Source organism: Jaculus jaculus, chromosome 1, assembly GCF_020740685.1.
Source record: "Jaculus jaculus isolate mJacJac1 chromosome 1, mJacJac1.mat.Y.cur, whole genome shotgun sequence".
In the NCBI taxonomy this organism is placed as follows: domain Eukaryota; kingdom Metazoa; phylum Chordata; class Mammalia; order Rodentia; family Dipodidae; genus Jaculus; species Jaculus jaculus.
In genome coordinates, this window is record NC_059102.1 from 172,518,232 (window position 1) to 172,536,137 (window position 17,906).

The window sequence follows — 17,906 nt, forward strand, 5'->3', positions numbered from 1 at the left end:
CAGTTATACAGGCTGGGTGAAGGATTCTAGGATGAGATTGGTAGAAACACAAGTAAAAATGGAAAGAGGCAAGTCCTTTGTCTCTCTTCTTGCTTTCTAGCTCCTCCCGTTTTTGTTTTTTTTTTTAAATTTATTTATTTGAGAGCAACAGACACAGAGAGAAAGACAGATAGAGGGAGAGAGAGAGAATGGGCGTGCCAGGGCTTCCAGCCTCTGCAAACGAACTCCAGATGCGTGCGCCCCCTTGTGCATCTGGCTAACGTGGGACCTGGAACCGAGCCTCGAACCGGGGTCCGTAGGCTTCACAGGCAAGCGCTTAACCGCTAAACCATCTCTCCAGCCCCTCCTCCCATTTTTTTAGCTGTCACACAGCAGGAGACTAATTTGCAAAGGAAGAATGTGGCTTGTATATTCCTGCCAAATACCCTCAATGAAAGTGTGTGTTTTAAATTAGGAAGCTATTGCTTAAATCTGAAATTTCCTCCTGCTTCTTACATTCACTAAGTTTTCAAGACAAATTAATATCACCTCCATGGAGTAAACTTTGTTGAACATACATACAATACTCTTATTGCCTTTAATAGCATGTAACAAATTGTTCATTTTTTTCTGTTCTTGTAATATATGCATATATATAATTATATTTATTTCACATATCATTGAACTTATTTGAATATAAAAGCTGTTTTTCCCAATACACTATACTTTATTTATTTTGTTAGATCCATATTTTGTTACTACTCTTCTTCATGACTGAATGCTATATATGCAGTTGGTGGATATGAGACAGATTGGGTAGTGAGAGTATGTTCTGAAGATATAATAGGGCTTCATTCTACTGTCTTTCTGCACATCAGCAGCTGTGTGACTGACACATTACTAACAGTGTGCCTGCAGCATCACGAGCTGTACAACTTGCATATAACAGGCTGGGTGACTGACATGCCTCCTCATGACATGATGGATACATCACTTTGTGGCTGGAATCTCACTAGCTGTGTGACTGATATGTCTCTGTGTATCTGATATATCACTAGCTATGTGATTGACATATCACCAGTCGTGTGATTTAGCACAACTTATGAGTATTGATTTCAACCCCTCATTTGCACAACTATAGAAAAATTTGCAGCTTATTGCAGTAGACCCACATCTTATTTCCCAAAATTTGATGACTACTTTTATATCCAACTGTACAACTCCATAGACATTCCTAGAATTAAAAAAAAAAAACATGAATTTTGTGGCACTATTTATTATTTACATTATGCTGAAAGTGGGCAAATTGAGATTTTCAGTGATCTCAAGAATGTGCTATCCCATACTTGGTTAAAGGAGTAGCCTTTGTGATCTCTCAGTGGTACACTGAGAGAAGCAGTTCAGAGTGCCATCTAGGGAAATTTGTGGTCCTCAAAAAGTCATCTAAGGATCTTCATGGTTAAATCTAATCTTAAAATAATTTAAACTAAATTTAAAATTTAACTAGTGACATTATAATTATAGTTTTTGTTGGAATTAACTTTTTATAAATATGACTTGACTTATGATGTGTTAACAAAGATTATCTCAATTGCAAGAAAAGGCAATTTAAACATTCCTTAATTTTTAAGATTATCTTTGTAATTTTTTTTATTAATTAGTTTTGTATTCATCAAATACAGTCAGTTTGGTACCAGTATTAGGCTCATCCATGACCTACCCCCTCCCGTTGGCCCCTCCTTATTGAGGTATATGGGTCATGCATTGTGGAGTTAGCTCACAGTTATGGGTACGATAAATGTCTCTGCATATCATGACCCACCATGTGGCTCTGACATTCTTTCCACCTCCTGTTCTGCAAAATTTCCCTGAGCCATGTAGGGATCATAAAATTATCTTTTTAAAGAATATTTTTATTTATTTATTTGAGAGAGGCAGATGGAGAGAAAGAATGTGAATGCCAGGCCCTCTAGCCACTGCAAGTGAACCCCAGACCCATGTACTGCCTTGTGCATATGGCTTACATGGGCCCTGGGGAATCAAACCTGGGCCCTTTGGCTTCACAGGCAAGCACTATAACTGCTAAGCCATCTCTTCAGCCATGTTTGTCATTTTGAGGGTGAACTTTTTGTTTATTTCTGCTAGAATAATGTATCTCAAAAGGCTGAATCAAAAAAGTCACAGAATTTCAACTATTTTGTATTGGTAAGATTTTTTTAAAAATTATTTATTTATTTATTTGAGAGCGACAGACACAGAGAGAAAGACAGATAGAGGGAGCGAGAGAGAGAGAATGGGCGTGCCAGGGCTTCCAGCCTCTGCAAACGAACTCCAGATGCGTGCGCTCCCTTGTGCATCTGGCTAACGTGGGACCTGGGGAACCGAGCCTTGAACCGGGATCCTTAGGCTTCTCAGGCAAGCGCTTAACTGCTAAGCCATCTCTCCAGCCCTTGGCAATATTTTTTAAATTGTTAAATATAAAACAATGCCATTTAGACTACACTATATTTGTATGTGGTCATATAGTCATATAATTTATTGATCTTTTATTTGTGCTGATATATGATAGTTTGTTATTGCTATTTAAATGAATTAATAGACATATTTTTTTAATTTCTGACATGATAAGTATTGATAATTGAAAAATACTAATCTAGAGAAAATGACCTGCTGCAGCATTATCTCCCTACACTTTAGGACTTCCTGCATTACTATGTGGAAAAGATGGTGTATGCAATGCCAATTTATTTTTTTTTATAAATTCACTTATTTTATTTATTTGAGAAAGAGAAAGAGGAGGGGGGGAGGGAGTCAGGTCCTTCAGCTGCTGTAAACAAACTCTACATGCAAGTGCCACCTTGTACATCTGGCTTATATGGGTCCTGGAGAATTGAACTTGGGACCTTTGGCTTTGCAGTCAAGCACCTTAACTGCTAAGCTACTTCTCCAGCTCATATGCCAACTTCTATTGAGATTATTCATTGTTCTTTCAGTAGTATTTAATCTCCTTAGCATCCATACCTAGCGCTCCCTGCTCAAGAGATGGAAAAAGCTGTTTCCATAGATATGGCAAGCAAGAGGCACACAGATACTCAAGCTTTCCTCAACTGCTCTTACATGTACACACATATAAATATACATACATTACTTTCCAAGTATTGTTATCTACCCAGTCCAAATAATATCTGATTTTATTTGTATTTCTGTGGTAGTAGCATGACATGATCTCTGTGCTTTTGTATTATTTTTCATATATTATAAAGATTTTCATATATAATTTGTGCTGATTACATCATGAACCTGAGTAAAATGGATAATAATTTCCATTATACTTACAACGTAATCCAAAATCACTAAGATGGACCACACAGTTTCTCTGCCTAGTTTAATGTTGTTTTGTCTGTATCAATTTCCCACCACTATGAGGTCATTACACTATCTTCTATAACCTGTAATTCCCACTTTTATTACTCAGCTTACTAGCACACTACTGTTGCTACCCTCTCATTTTCAAGTCAAATAAGAAGCACACCAGGGCTCCTTGCTATTGCAAATGAACACCTCATCACTGAAGCAGACCAAAAATGAGCCCAACATGGCTCAGGGAAATTTTGCAGAAGAGGGGCCAGAAAGAATGTCAGAGCCGCATGTTGGGTCATGATATACAGAGACATTTATGGTACCAATAACTGTGGGCTAACTCCACAATGCACGACCCATATACATCAACAAGGGGGGGCCAATGGGGAGGTGGTAGGTCACAGATGAGCCTAATAATGGTACCAAACTGCCTGTACTTGCAGAATAGAAAACTAATAAAAAATAAATTAATGAATGAAAAAAATGAACTCCAGATGCATGTGCCAGCTTATGCTTTGAGCTTTGGCTTTACATGGATACTGGGGAATTGAACCCTGGCTGTAAGGATTTGCATGAAAGCACCTTTAACCACTGAGAAATCTCTCCAGTATTTTCTTTAATCATTTTAATTAACAGTTTTTAAATATACAGAGTGTATTTTGATCATAAACCTCGCTTACTAGCTTCTGATGTTTCCTTACTTCCATCACCTTTCCACTGAAACTCTTCCCCCCATTTAGACCCTCTATTAACATCCATGCTAAAATACGGATAGACCTAATATTGCATAGGTCTGGTGTAGGAAGTGACCGCTGGGTGGGGATCATGAATGCAATGGCCACTTTATATCCAGAAGATAGAATTCCCAAGTATTCCCCTCCTTTGGCTCTTGCAGTTTGTCTGCCCTCTCTTCCTCGACACTCCCTGAGTCTTGGAGGCGGGGGTGGGGGGTGGGGGGTGGGGGGGGAGACGTCTCATTTTGCAGTTTCTCTGCCCTCTCTTCCTCGACACTCCCTGAGTCTTGGGGGGGGTGGGGGATATGCCTCATTTTTCAGTTTCTCTGCCCTCTCTTCCTCGATACTCCCTGAGTCTTGGGGGGGTGGGGGAGACGCCTCATTTTGCAGTTTCTCTGCCCTCTCTTCCTTGATACTCCCTGAGTCTTGGGGGGGGGGGAGACGTCTCATTTAGCAGTTTCTCTGCCCTCTCTTCCTCGACACTCCCTGAGTCTTGGGGGGGGGGTTGGGGGAGACGTCTCATTTAGCAGTTTGTCTGCCCTCTCTTCCTCGACACTCCCTGAGTCTTGGGGGGGGTGGGGAGACGCCTCATTTAGCACTGAGCCCTCACCAGCCGCTTTTCTCAGGACTTCCCAGTGTGTCTTCCTAGTTGTCATTGTCATCTGCAAAAATAATTATCTCTGTTTAGAGATGAGAGCAGCACTAATCTATGAGAATAAATATAAGTATTTAGAGAGCAATTTACTGGGCAGGAAATATCCTATTCATTTAGTGAAATAACAGAAATAACTTTTCACCTATGGTCTAGACATTCTCGGCCATTTTGACTAGGTTTTCAGTACCATATATGATTTCTACCATAGATTGGGTCTCAAATCTAATGAGAAAGAGGTTAGTAACCTCCATAATAGTCATGACACTATTGTATCCATCTGCACATCTTGCATGGGTGGCTGGTTGTGTAATGTTCATGGTCAAATTTCTAGATTGACATGCAAGTTGAAGAGTCAGTAGAGCCCAAGAAGCTACAAAGGAAACATGAATGGGGTATATTGGTGAGGAGATATTAAATGTATTAACTGTGTACCAGAGGGCTAAAATACTGGAGGAAAATGGGTTTAAATATGGTCAATGTAGGGGGTAGGGGAGAAAAAGAGGAGTAGGAGAGTATAAACCAAAACCAATGATGCTATGAAAAAGGTACAGAGAAACCAATTGTTTTGTTAGCTAATTAAAGCCATTATTTTTTTTTTCAAAGGGACAGAATTTGGGAAGAAATACCCTGCTTGGATTTATAATGCTGCTCTAAGAATCCATAGGCTTTGTGTTGGAGGAAAATCCCAGTGCCAGGGTTGAAATACCTCACAGTGAGGTTTGGTCAAGAAGGCTCCCCGGGCTTCCAAAGCAATACAGTCTATTGCCAATATTGAGGGTTGCCCACCCAAATGAGATGGTAAGTCCTTTTTCAGAAAACATCACGTGATCTGGTGCAGGACACTGAAGAATCAGCTAGCATTGACCTGGAAGCCTCCTGCCATCATGATCCAAAGTATTATGCAGACTATTTCTTTACTATAATTATTGTTCTAATTTTATAGACCTCTGAATAATAATCCTCTCTGAATATTGACTATTTGCAGAACATCCCATAGACTGATTATTCCTGCTAGTTGTTTTTTGTGTCAAATTCACAAATTAATGCACATAATGCAAGTCCATTTCTTTTAGGTTCATTGATCCCTTTAGTACTTTAGGACTGTTATCTCTGCCCCCACCTTGTTCTGGAATAGTAACTGAGCAGTGTCACTTGGCCCCAGGATAGTACAGGGATGTCTTATTTTCTTTAAGCAGCCCATCCCAAAGGGATGCATAGCCTTATATGTATTGTTGTCACTGGAAAGAGGATTTCTGTGAGAAGAAGGCATTCTTTGATTCTAAGGTAATGTGGGAGATTCTGGGTGTTAGTTGAAATTCAGATGAAATGTCTATCTATGTCTATGCAAATAAGTATTGTATTTAATTAACCAAAGGAAAGAAGCTTCAAAATCACACAAAGAAAAAATTAATCATAATCTAAACAAACTATGACATAATTCTATTTTATAAAATACAGTAAGATTTTCCATTCTGTATTTAAGGAGAAAGTTGAGACATTCTGAGGTATCTCCTATTCAGACTTTCCCTTTCAGTTAAGCAGGTAGTTGGATGTATGCTTGATGGATTTTTTTTTTCTCATAAATTTTCTGTGGCAATGGCCCTCTGCTTTCTGTGATTTTCTGCTCTTGTAGGGATCATTTTGTACTTAAAGTACGTCAATACAGAAAAATTAAAATTGGTCAATATTATTATGACTATTGAAAGAATTTCAAATATTATTTATTTGACAAAGAGAGAGAGAGAAGAGCGATCATGTTAGAGTCTACTCTTGCCCATGCAAACAAATTCCAGACATATGCATCGATTTTTGTGTGTGGCTTTATGTGGGCACTGGGGAATTGAGCCTGTACAAAAGCTTTTGAACAAGCACCTTTACCTGTTGGTCCATCTCTCCAGCCTTTTTTTTTTTTTTCTTTTTCCTAAGGGTGGCCTCAAACTCACTGCAATCCTACCTCAGGCTCCCAAGTGCTAGGATTAAATCATGCACCACCATGCCTGGCTCAGCCCATTTTGATATTAGGCAGTGCATGGGTAAATTTATTTAGCGTAGTGAGATGAATTATAAATTATTTATAAATAAATAAACACATATATAAAATGTTTAAATGTTGGTTGGTATCACGTACATTTTGATTAATACATAGCTGAAGAACTATCAGCCCCAACCTGAAGAACAAGAGCGCTGGGTACAGTCAGCGTCTCCCCAGGAGTGACTGCTCCTGAGGCATCTGCTTCACAGAGAACTCAGGGGATAAAGCTAGCTGCTTAATAAATAGGGAGGAGATGAAGCGAGCTGTGTGATAAGTAGAAAGGAGAGATGATTTTTAAGGAAAAGTTTTCTGATCACATCTTGAATAGAACATGCATGCAGCCAGCTTTATGACTGTGATGAATGACAAGCGTAGCTGAAGAAAACTCTTGTATTTGTCTCTATCCATTTTCATATATATAATTTCAAAATATTCTGAATTAATTTTGGCTAATTTCCTTTATACATAAAACCTTAGAAGAAATTATTTCAGAGTTATGACCCAATGAGAAAATGTTGCCAGAGTACTTGGATCAGGTTCTTGTTTGGGACTACATATATGTATGTATGAATATCTTTCATTTAACATCATTAATTTATATAATTTCCTTTAAAATATGGAGTGCTCTAGGAACATATTCCAGAGCTTTTTTGTATTAGTTTTCTGCTGCTTCTATAAGAAGACCAGGACATTGGTAGAGTTAAGCAACATAAGTTTATTCGTTTTTAAGTTCTAGAAGTCATATGTCCAAATTCTTCATCACTGAGCACAAATCACTTAGTATTATCAACGGTTTTCTCAAGGTTCCCAATTTAATAACATATGTAAGTAACATTTTCATATAAAACAACATTCACATATTCTTGAGAATATAACCTGAAAATTTTTAAGGGCCTCTGTGCATATATATTTTAAGTCAGTATACCAGTTTTCCTTAAGTGATTTATTTTAAACAGATTTAAAAAACTTAAATAGAAAAGTTAGACACTATTATGAAAACAATTATCTAAAAATGATTTCACTTCATTTTATATACACTTGATGGTAATACAGGGAACTGTGGTTTCAAATTCCTATTATGTAAGTAGATCTGCTATTTTACTTTCCATCTTATGCAAATTCATGTTTTAATTAAAGGTATATATTTGAATAAAATATAGTTATTCTGTAGTTTCATGATTACTTTTTCAAGACAGGTTTTCAGTCTGTAACTATGGTGGCCTGTAAACACTATATGCTTTCAGTTATATTTCAAGATTTAGCTATAATAATAAGATTATGCATTCCTTCCTTGTTCACTAGGAAAAAATAGTATTTCAAAGGCTAAAAGAAAATAATTCATTCTTTCTACATTTCTTTTGATACAGTCCATAGGATACATACAACACACAACTTAGAAATAATCACCACATATATTTGTCAGTACTTGGGTATGGCTCTAGTACGGTCAATAGCTAGCTATAGGACAAAAGTAAACAGGGTTAGTCTATTTATTGTTGCCTTAGAAGTGCAGATAAGAGATTACCGTGTGCTTACCAGATTTCGTCATCAAGCTCCTTAGTTCCAGAAGGTATTTACATTTAAAATACACTAGACTCAGATAGTATTGTGTTGATGTCCCCCTTTTTATGGAATGTTCCTCATTTAGGTTGGGATTTCCCTAGCTCCTAATTGAACTATAGGAAAATCTAAACTAATCCATGCCTAGTAGTTGTTTTGATTTATACTGTAAATCTTCTGTGATATTACAAACAAACAATAAAAGGTGTCAAGTAAAAAAGAAGATTCATCATCTTCTTTTAAAAAGGAAGAAATTATTAGATTGAAAATTTAAGGAGACATGTGCTATGGTATACAGTTAATGACTGATCCCATCAGGTAGTCCTGGATTATTTTCCAAACCAAAAGGAATACCATCATAAATTCATCTCACAATAAATATCTATGGACCAGTTGGGTTTTTCAATTGTGTAAATGACAAATGATGGGGAAAACATACAGTGATTTATTTTATTTTCATTTATTTTAGAGAGAGAGAGAATTGGCATGCCATGGCCTCAGCCATGGGCAATCGAACTCCAGACACTTGTGCCATCTAGTGGGCATGTGCCACCTTAAACTTGCCTCACCTTTGTGCATTTGGCTTACATGGGATCTGGAGAGAGATTGAACATGGGTCCTTAGGCTTTTCAGGCAAGTTCCTTAACCAGTAAGCCATCTCTCTAGCCCAACAGTGATTTTTAAAAATAAGAATCATTTATATATTTGCAAGCAGAGAGTTAGAGAGAAAAGAAACAGAATGGGAACACCAGCATTTCTAGCCATGGCAAAGGAACTCCAGGTGTATGTGCCACTTGGTGCTTCTGGATTAACATGGGTACTGGTGTATTGAACTGGGGTTGTTAGGTGTTGGAGGAAAACACCTTAACTTCTAAGACATCTCTCCAGGCCCATACAGTGATATTTTAAGTCACAATGCATGTACTAATCTTTTCATAGAAAAACAACAATAATGAAACCCAAAATAATGGGTGACAAAAATTTCACTGAAGTGAAGGAGTTCATCCTCTTGGGATTCACAACAGAGATGGGGTTGCAACAGGGCCTCTTCTTCATCTTCCTACTTATTTATGTCGTCAGTCTCCTAGGAAACATCACCCTCATTTCTCTCATCTGTGCCGACTCTAAGCTCCACACACCCATGTATTTCTTCATTGGAAACCTGTCATTCCTTGATCTTTGGTATTCTTCTGTCTATGCTCCCAAAATCCTGATCACCTGCATCTCTAATGACAAGAGCATCTCCTTTTCTGGCTGCCTGGCTCAGTTTTTCTTCTCTGCTGGATTGGCCTATAGTGAGTGTTACTTGCTTGCTGCCATGGCTTACGACCGCTATGTGGCCATCTCCAACCCTTTATTATACTCGCAGGCTATGTCCCCGAGGTTATGTGTCAGTCTTGTTGCAATTTCATACATTGGTGGCTTTGTAAACTCAACTATTATCACAAGTGAGACATTTACTCTGAGCTTCTGTGGTGACAATATCATTGATGACTTCTTCTGTGACCTGCCTCCTCTTGTGAAGTTAGCATGTGATGTGAAGGAGACCTATCAGGCTGTGCTATATTTTATACTTGCTTCCAATGTCATCACTCCCACTGCCCTTATTCTTGCTTCCTATCTGTTCATTATCATTGCCATCTTGAAGATTCACTCAACCCAAGGCCGCCTCAAGGCCTTCTCAACATGTGGTTCTCATCTGACAGCTGTCACCTTGTACTATGGTTCCATTCTTTTCATTTACTCCAGACCAAGCAGTAGTTATGCCCTGGAACGGGACAAAGTGGTGTCAGTATTCTATACTGTGGTGATTCCAATGCTCAACCCTTTGATCTATAGTGTAAGAAACAAAGATGTCAAAGATGCTTTTAAAAAAATGTTAGGTAGAGCAAAGTTTTGTTAAATGAAAACCTTGCTAAGCAAAATTTTAAAAGTTTATATTCATGTTATTGTTATTTTCTTGTATTATCATGAAATAAATAATCTAGGGAAATAAAATAATTTTTTGTGTGTAAATATAAAACTGTGTTTTTTTAAAACTTGATAGAAATATATTCAGATATGATTTGTGCATGTTTGTGGTGGTTTGATTCAGATGTCCCCCATAAACTTAGATGTTCTGAATGCTAGTTTCGCAGCTGATGGAGATTTGGGAATTAACACCTCTTGGAGACAGTGTATTGTTGGGGTGGGTTTATAGGTGTTATAGCCAGTTTCCCCTTGCCAATGTTTGGCACACTCTACTGTTGCTATTGTCTACCTTATGTTGGCAGGGGGGTGATGTTTACTCTCTGTTCATGCCATTGTTTTCCCCTTCCATTATGGAGCTTCCCCTCAAGTCTGTAAGCCAAAATAAACCTTTTTTTTTCCCACAGAGTGCTCTTGGTCTGGTGATTTTTGCCAGTAATTTAACCTGACTGCAACAGTATGTGTTGTGATGTGTGTGTGCTGTATGCATGTGGTGTGTGTGTGTGTGTGTGTGTGTGTGTGTGTATGTGTGTACACATGCATGCATGCATCCCAGAGGATTTGATTCTTTCTATTATTGTTCCACTTGTTTTGTTGAGACAGACTCTCTTATTGAACTCAGAACTGCTGCTTTTGGTCAGAGTCGTTATCAATGAGCCCTAGCAAACTTAAGAATTCTGGACATAGCCTGAGTGGCAAAGTTACTGAGAAATCAAGCTGGTGCTGAGCAGATAACCTTCTCTCTGTAGCCCAGTCAACTGAAAGCTGGAAAAAGCTGCACTGTTTTCAGCCTTATGGAGCATAAGTCATCAGCGGTGAAAACAGTGGACACTGGAAGCCTCGAGTTTGGCCAGATGGGCCAAATGACTGAATGAGTCCAATCGTGGCATGTCTGCTCTGGGGGAAACCAACTGCTCTCTAATTGGACTGAAGGCCCACTCTATGGGATGGAATACATGGCTGGTACTGAAACCTAATCAAAAGCTTATGCAATAGGAGGTTATGAGCCTTAGGGATTTTAAGACTTGTCTGGTCTGAATAAATGCATATATTATTCTCACCAAGTTGCCCTGGAAACACTACACTTAATGTTCATATTCATATCTTAATGCTAATCTCACTTCCAGTTAAAGAAGCTTCTCTTATCAGATGGTATTGACCACTGGGATGACACAAAAGGCAACACAGTGCTGAGAAGAAGGGATGGAAGAGTGTCTCACACGGTCCAAGGCTCAGGGTTCATTGTGGAAGAGGTGGAGGAAAGAATGTAAGAGCCAAAGTTAGTAAGGGTCCCACTCCTTACATACAACTGTCTGGACAGAAATTGGCCTAGATATCCAAGGCCTCACAGTGCCTAGCAATACATACATAAGGCCCTCCTAATACCAGAAAAGATGTTGATATCAAATTAAAAGAGAGACTAATGGAGAGAGGGAGGGGATATGATGGAGAACAGAGTTATGAACAGGAAAGTAGGGAATGGGCCGGAAATACCATGGTTTGTTGTCTGTAAGTATAGAACTTGTCCATATATACATATATATACATATAAACATACATACATACATATATATATATATATATATATATATATATATATATATATATATATATAATTCTGGGCATAAAAGAAGGGGCAGTGTTTCAATGTGAAGAATTTTTTATCAAAATAATAGAAGAAAGTCTCTCTCAAACAGGGAAAACGGATGCCAATACAGATCATTTTGATTGCCAATCAAATTCAGAAAATAGCCTCTCCTGCCATATTATATTTAAACTATAAAACATGTAAACCAAAGGAACATATATTGAATGCAGTAAGATTTGTCACTTGTTGTCTTTCAGAACTTGGAATGCATTTCAGGCTCTGCCTTTTAAAGTTTCTGTTGAATAATCCCGTTGTTACTTTGATGGACTTGACCATATAGATAACTATGTTCTTTTCCCTCACTGTTTTCAATAAAAGTGTTAGCTGTAGAGATGGCTTATTGGTCATGTGCACCTCTAGCATGTTTTATTTTTGTATTATGGAAAATTCTTTCTCCTGAAATTATGCTCTATAACTAATACTTGATAGGATCCTTTGGACTGAAGAGAAGAACAGAACATAGGAAGGAATACAGCATGGTTGAATAGTCAATGTATGAGAATAAAAGCACAACATCAAGAGCTATACAATCAAGAAGAATGACAGTAAATAATGCCCACCTTTCAACAATAACTCAGTATCAATCTCAAGCCACCACCCAAAGACACAACCTTGCAGACTGGATTAAAATGTAGGGACCTTCTTTTTGTTGCCTCCAAGAAATTTACTTCTCCATAAAAGACAGACACTACCTTAGGATGAAAGGATTGAAAATGCTATTTCAATCAAGTGGGCCTAGGAAACAAGCTGGTGTTGCTGTTGTAATATATGACTGGATAGATTTCAAACCAACATTAATTAGAAGAAGTAAAGTAGGTTGCTTTATACTGATTAAGTGAACAGTCCAACAAGAGGGCATTACAATTCTAAACATATGTGCACTGAACATGAGTGCATCTAATTTCATTAAGGAAATACTATGAGATGTAAAGATTACCCCAAGCACAAGAGTAGTAGGTGATTTAAATACCCCTCTCTCCCCAACTGACAAGTGTTACCTGAAAAAAAAATAAACAGAGAAACTTCTTCATTAAATGACATCATAGAACAAAAGGACCTAGCATACATGTACACAACAGTCCACCCAATGCAGCAGAATATACATTCTTTTCAGCCACACGTGGAATATTCTCTAAAATAGATCATATGATAGGACATGAAACAAATCTTATCAAGCACAGGGAAACTGAAATCATTCCTTGTACTGAATTTGATCACAATGGGATAAAACTACAGATCAATAGAGATAATAATGCATGTATAAACTCATTGAAATTAAACAATACACTATGAAATCAGGAGTAGGTAATTGAAGAAATGAAGAAGAAAATATAAATTTTCCTAGATACAAGTAGACTTAATGACAAAATCACATGGTTATCTTTTTTTTGTTTTTATTTTTAATATTTTTTTTCCATTATTTATTTATTTATTTGAGAGTGACAGACACAGAAAGAAAGACAGAGGGAGAGAGAGAGAATGGGCGTGCCAGGGCTTCCAGCCACTGCAAACGAACTCCAGACGTGTGTGCCCCTTTGTGCATCTGGCTAACGTGGGACCTGGGGAACCAAGCCTCGAACTGGGGTCCTTAGGCTTCACAGGCAAGTGCTTAAACACTAAGCCAAATCTCCAGCCCTGATTATCTTAATAGATGCAGAAAAGATATTAAATAAATCCAGCATTCAGCTGGCTAGATGGCTTACTGGCTAAGGTGCTTGCCTGCAAAGCCCAAAGACCCAGGTTTGATTCTCCTGTACCCACATTAAGTCTGATGTACAAAATGGCTCATGTGTGGAGTTCATTGGCAGTGCCTAGGAGCCCTTGTACACCTATTCTCTCTCTATGAGCTTCTTTCTCTCTCTCTTTCTTTAATAAATAAAAATATATGTCAGTATCACCATACCTGATTTTAAAATATATTAGAGAGCCATAGTAACAAAAATAGTATGTTACTGCCACAAACAAGACATGTAGACCAATGTGACAAAATACAGGACCCAGGTATAAAAATATTCAGCAGAGAAAAAGAAGCCTCTTCAACAAATAGTTCTGGAAAAAATATCTATACACATATAAGAACCTACTCTAATTGAATCAAAGACTTTAACATCTGGTCTGAAACTCTGAAACTGACAGTAGAAAAGTAAGGAAAACACTTCCATGTATGAACATAGGAAAGGACTTTCTAAACAGAAATCTAGTTACTCAGGAAGTAATCAACTATTGGGACCATGAAATTAAATGGCTTTTGTAAATCAAGGATACAGTTAATCAAGCAAAAAGGCAGCATACAGAATGGGAGAAAAATCTTTGCCAGCTATACATCTGACATAGGATTAAAATCTAGTATATGCAAAGAACTCAAAAGACTAAGAAATCAAACAACCCAATAAAAATGGGCTGTAGAATGGCATAGAGAATTTTCAAAAGAAGAAATACTAATGTCCAATAAACATCAAAACATGTTATACATTAGAATGTCAGAGCCACACATTAGGTCAAGATATGCAGAGACATTTCTCCTACCCATAACTGTGGGCTAACTCCACAATGCATGATCCATATACCTAAAGAAGGAGGGGCTAGGGGAAGGGAGTATGACATAGACAAACCTAACAATGGTACCAACTTGACTGTATTCACTGAGTACAGAACTAACTAAAAAAACATGGTATAAATTATTAGCAATCAGAGAAATGAAAATTAAAACTACATGGTGCTCCCATCTCATTCCTGTCACAATGGCTGTCACCAAGCAATCAAATGACAGTACATGCAGGCAAATATTGGGAAAAGAGGAATCTTTTTGTCCCATTGTTGGTGGAAATATGCACTGGCACAGCATTGTGGAAACCTGTTTGGAGGGTGCTGATACAGATAAAAATAGCTTCAGCATATAGTCCAGGTATATAACCCTTTGGAATATATCCTAAGGACTCCACTCATTATTATAGAGATAGTTATTCATTCATGCTTGTTGCTGCTCTCTTATAGCTAGAGAATGGAACAAACAGGATGAGATGCCTGTCAACTGATGAATGGATAATGAATGAATGGTACATTTAAAAAATGATTTTCATTCAGCTGTGAAGAAAAATGGAATAAAAATTTTAGGGAAATGGATCTGGAAAAGATTATATTAAGTGAGGTGACACAGGTTCAGAAAGTCAAATGCTGTATGCTCTTTTTCAATATTCAAGCTTCAAATGTTTAAATTTGTATGTAGTTGGAGTAAGCATCTGTAGTGGAAGCTAGGAAGATAGAAAGGGGAAATAAAGGAGTAACAAAAGGGGAGGGCATAAAGTGAGGGTATAGTAGACATGCCAGCAGAGGAGTAGAATATTGGATGAAATAGTCTATGGAGAGTCAGGGGAAGGGGTGGGGGAGAGGAAGGAGTAGAAAAGGGGTTAATAAAATATTTTATGAAAAGCCATGTGGAAACACTTATTCACTAGCTAAAACTACTTATGGTAAAAATAGAGTTTTGGCACAAGTATCTTATGAGATGGTAATGCTATGCCCAGAAGTCTCAGATTGTTACTAGAAAATACAGGGTGGAATACATTCTAGTGAGTTCTTGGTCAAGGAGGCAACTGATACTTGCAAAACATTAGGGCCTTTTACCAAGGCTCTTTGTTGCCCACTAAAACTAGATGGTAAGACACTATTGCTGAATACACTACATGCTTGGGCTTCAGGACACTGATAAATCATGCTGGTGCTGATCTGGGAGTGTCCTTCTTGTTGATTGGTGTCATGATGTTGGAAAGAGCTATGTTGAGGTAGACACGCATCAGTGATCTTAACCAGCAATAGAGCTTGCAAAATTTCTTTTTTAGTGGTGGAGTCTGGCTTTCGCTCGGGGTGACCTGGAATGAACTCTGTAGTCTCATGGTAGCTTCTAACTCATGGAAATCCTCCTACCTCAGCCTCCCAAGTGCTGTGATTAAAGGCATGCACCACCATGCCTCCCCGACCCTGTTAAGTTTTAAGGCTCACTACTCAGACCAAATGTGTCAGCTGTTGCAATGGCAGCATGTCTGTTATGAGGTTGCCAACAGCTCTCTGATTTGATTTGAGGTCTACTCCACAGGAGGGAATTCCTTCCTGGTATTGAAAAACTAACCAAAAGGCTGTAAGCTCTAGTGGGGGAAACTACTACTGTTCTCTGGCTATATGGATATATTATGCCCACAAAACTGTCTTCTAAATACTTACATTTCTCACAATATATTAATGTTATGCTCACTTTTTGTTAGAGAAGCTTTAGTTTTCAGATGGTGGTGACCGCTCCTGAGACATGATGATGGAGAGATTAGCACTAAGTGTCACATCTTTATCACACTCTCCAAGACTCCAGTATGGCTATCATAAAAAAAATCAAAGGACAACAAATGTTAGCAAGGTTGTGGGGAAAGAGCAACCCTTATTCATTGTTAGTGGGAGTATAAACTGGTACAGACATTATGGAACTCAGTGTGGAGGTTTCATAATAAACTAAAATTAGATGTATCATATGACCTCACTATACCAATATTTGGCATATACCCTTAAGGCTCAACACTTTACTACAGAGATACTTGCTCATCAATTTATTACTGCTCTATTCACAAGAGCTAGGAATAGAATTATCTTACATACCTATCAGCTGATGAATGGATAATGAACATGTATTACATAGATACAATGGAGATTATTCTGTAAAGAAAAATAAAATTATAAAATTTTCAGGCACATGAATGGATCTAGAAAATATACTATGTGAGGTAACCCAGGCTCAGAAAGACAACTGCTGCATATTTTCTCTCAGATGTGGATACTACGATTTTTTAATATTTGTATAAAAGTTATGTAGATGGTGAGGAACCAATTGCTCTTGATTTGGCTAACTGATCCACTCAGTGGTACTAGACCCATAGCTGGAGCTGGGAAACAAGTCAGAACCATACCCAAACACAAGCCCACTCTACAATATCAAGCTACCATCAATCACCGGCTATAAGAGGACCTACACCTATCAAACTAGCTATCAAAAAAGTAAGTGTTATCTCAATTTTCCGGGTGCTAACTTACTCTCCGTTGGAGAATCTGCTTCTCTTTTTCAGATAGATGCAGATCCTAAGGAAAGAGCTGCCCCAACATACCTCAAAAGGGGCCCAACTGAAACTAAGGACAACTGGCGAATCAAGCAAGGGTGACGTTTTCCTGTGAACCAGATACCAGTACAAAGGGGAAGGAGAACAACGCAGAGAAAAATCAACTTCTACCAAATCAGAGAGCCAGAGCCTCAGAGGCCCCCAACACCTCAGCACTGAAGCAGACCAAAAATGAACCCAACATGGCTCAGGGAAATTTTGCGGAAGAGGGGGCGGAAAGAATGTCAGAGTCACATGTTGGGTCATGATTTGCAGAGACATTTATCGTACCAATAACTGGGGGCTAACTCCACAATGCACGACCCATTTACATCAACAAGGAGGGTCCAATGGGAGGGGGTAGATCATAGAAGAGCCTAAACAATGGTACCAAACTGCCTGTATTTACTGAAAAGAAAACTAATAAATTAAATTAAAAAAAAAAAGTTATGTAAAAGTCATAGGCTTTCAAGAAGCTAGAGAAGCATAAAGAGGAGGAGAAAAGTTAAAACAAGGCAAAGATAAAAGAGCCACAGAAAAGGGGGAGGAGAAGAGGGTTAACCTAAACTAAAGATGTTATGAAAAATCCACAAGGAAGTTCATATCTTAGAAAACTAATTGAAAATATAATCAAAACCAACAAAAAAGAAGAGGTCCAGTTTCAGCAGAAACTTGCTATATTAGTGTGGAATCTGCTATTCTCAGGGCCCAAAGGTTGTTGCAGGGAGTCTCCGGTGCATGGAGTGGGATACCTCCTATTGAGCTGTGGATCATGGAAGCCTATGAGGCTCTGAAAAAAATACAAGCTATTGCCAAGGCTCAGCTATCCATTAGA

At 38.1% G+C, this 17,906-nt stretch overlaps 1 protein-coding gene across 1 annotated transcript; it reads left to right on the plus strand.

Annotated features, from left to right (window-relative positions):
- Window positions 1-9,287: 9,287 nt before the first annotated feature.
- Window positions 9,288-16,429, plus strand: LOC101605839 (olfactory receptor 1013-like). Its single transcript, XM_045141258.1, has 2 exons — window positions 9,288-10,203; window positions 16,398-16,429. The coding sequence occupies exons 1-2, from the start codon at window positions 9,288-9,290 to the stop codon at window positions 16,427-16,429; spliced, it is 948 nt and encodes a 315-aa protein (XP_044997193.1).
- The last annotated feature ends 1,477 nt before the right edge of the window (window positions 16,430-17,906 follow it).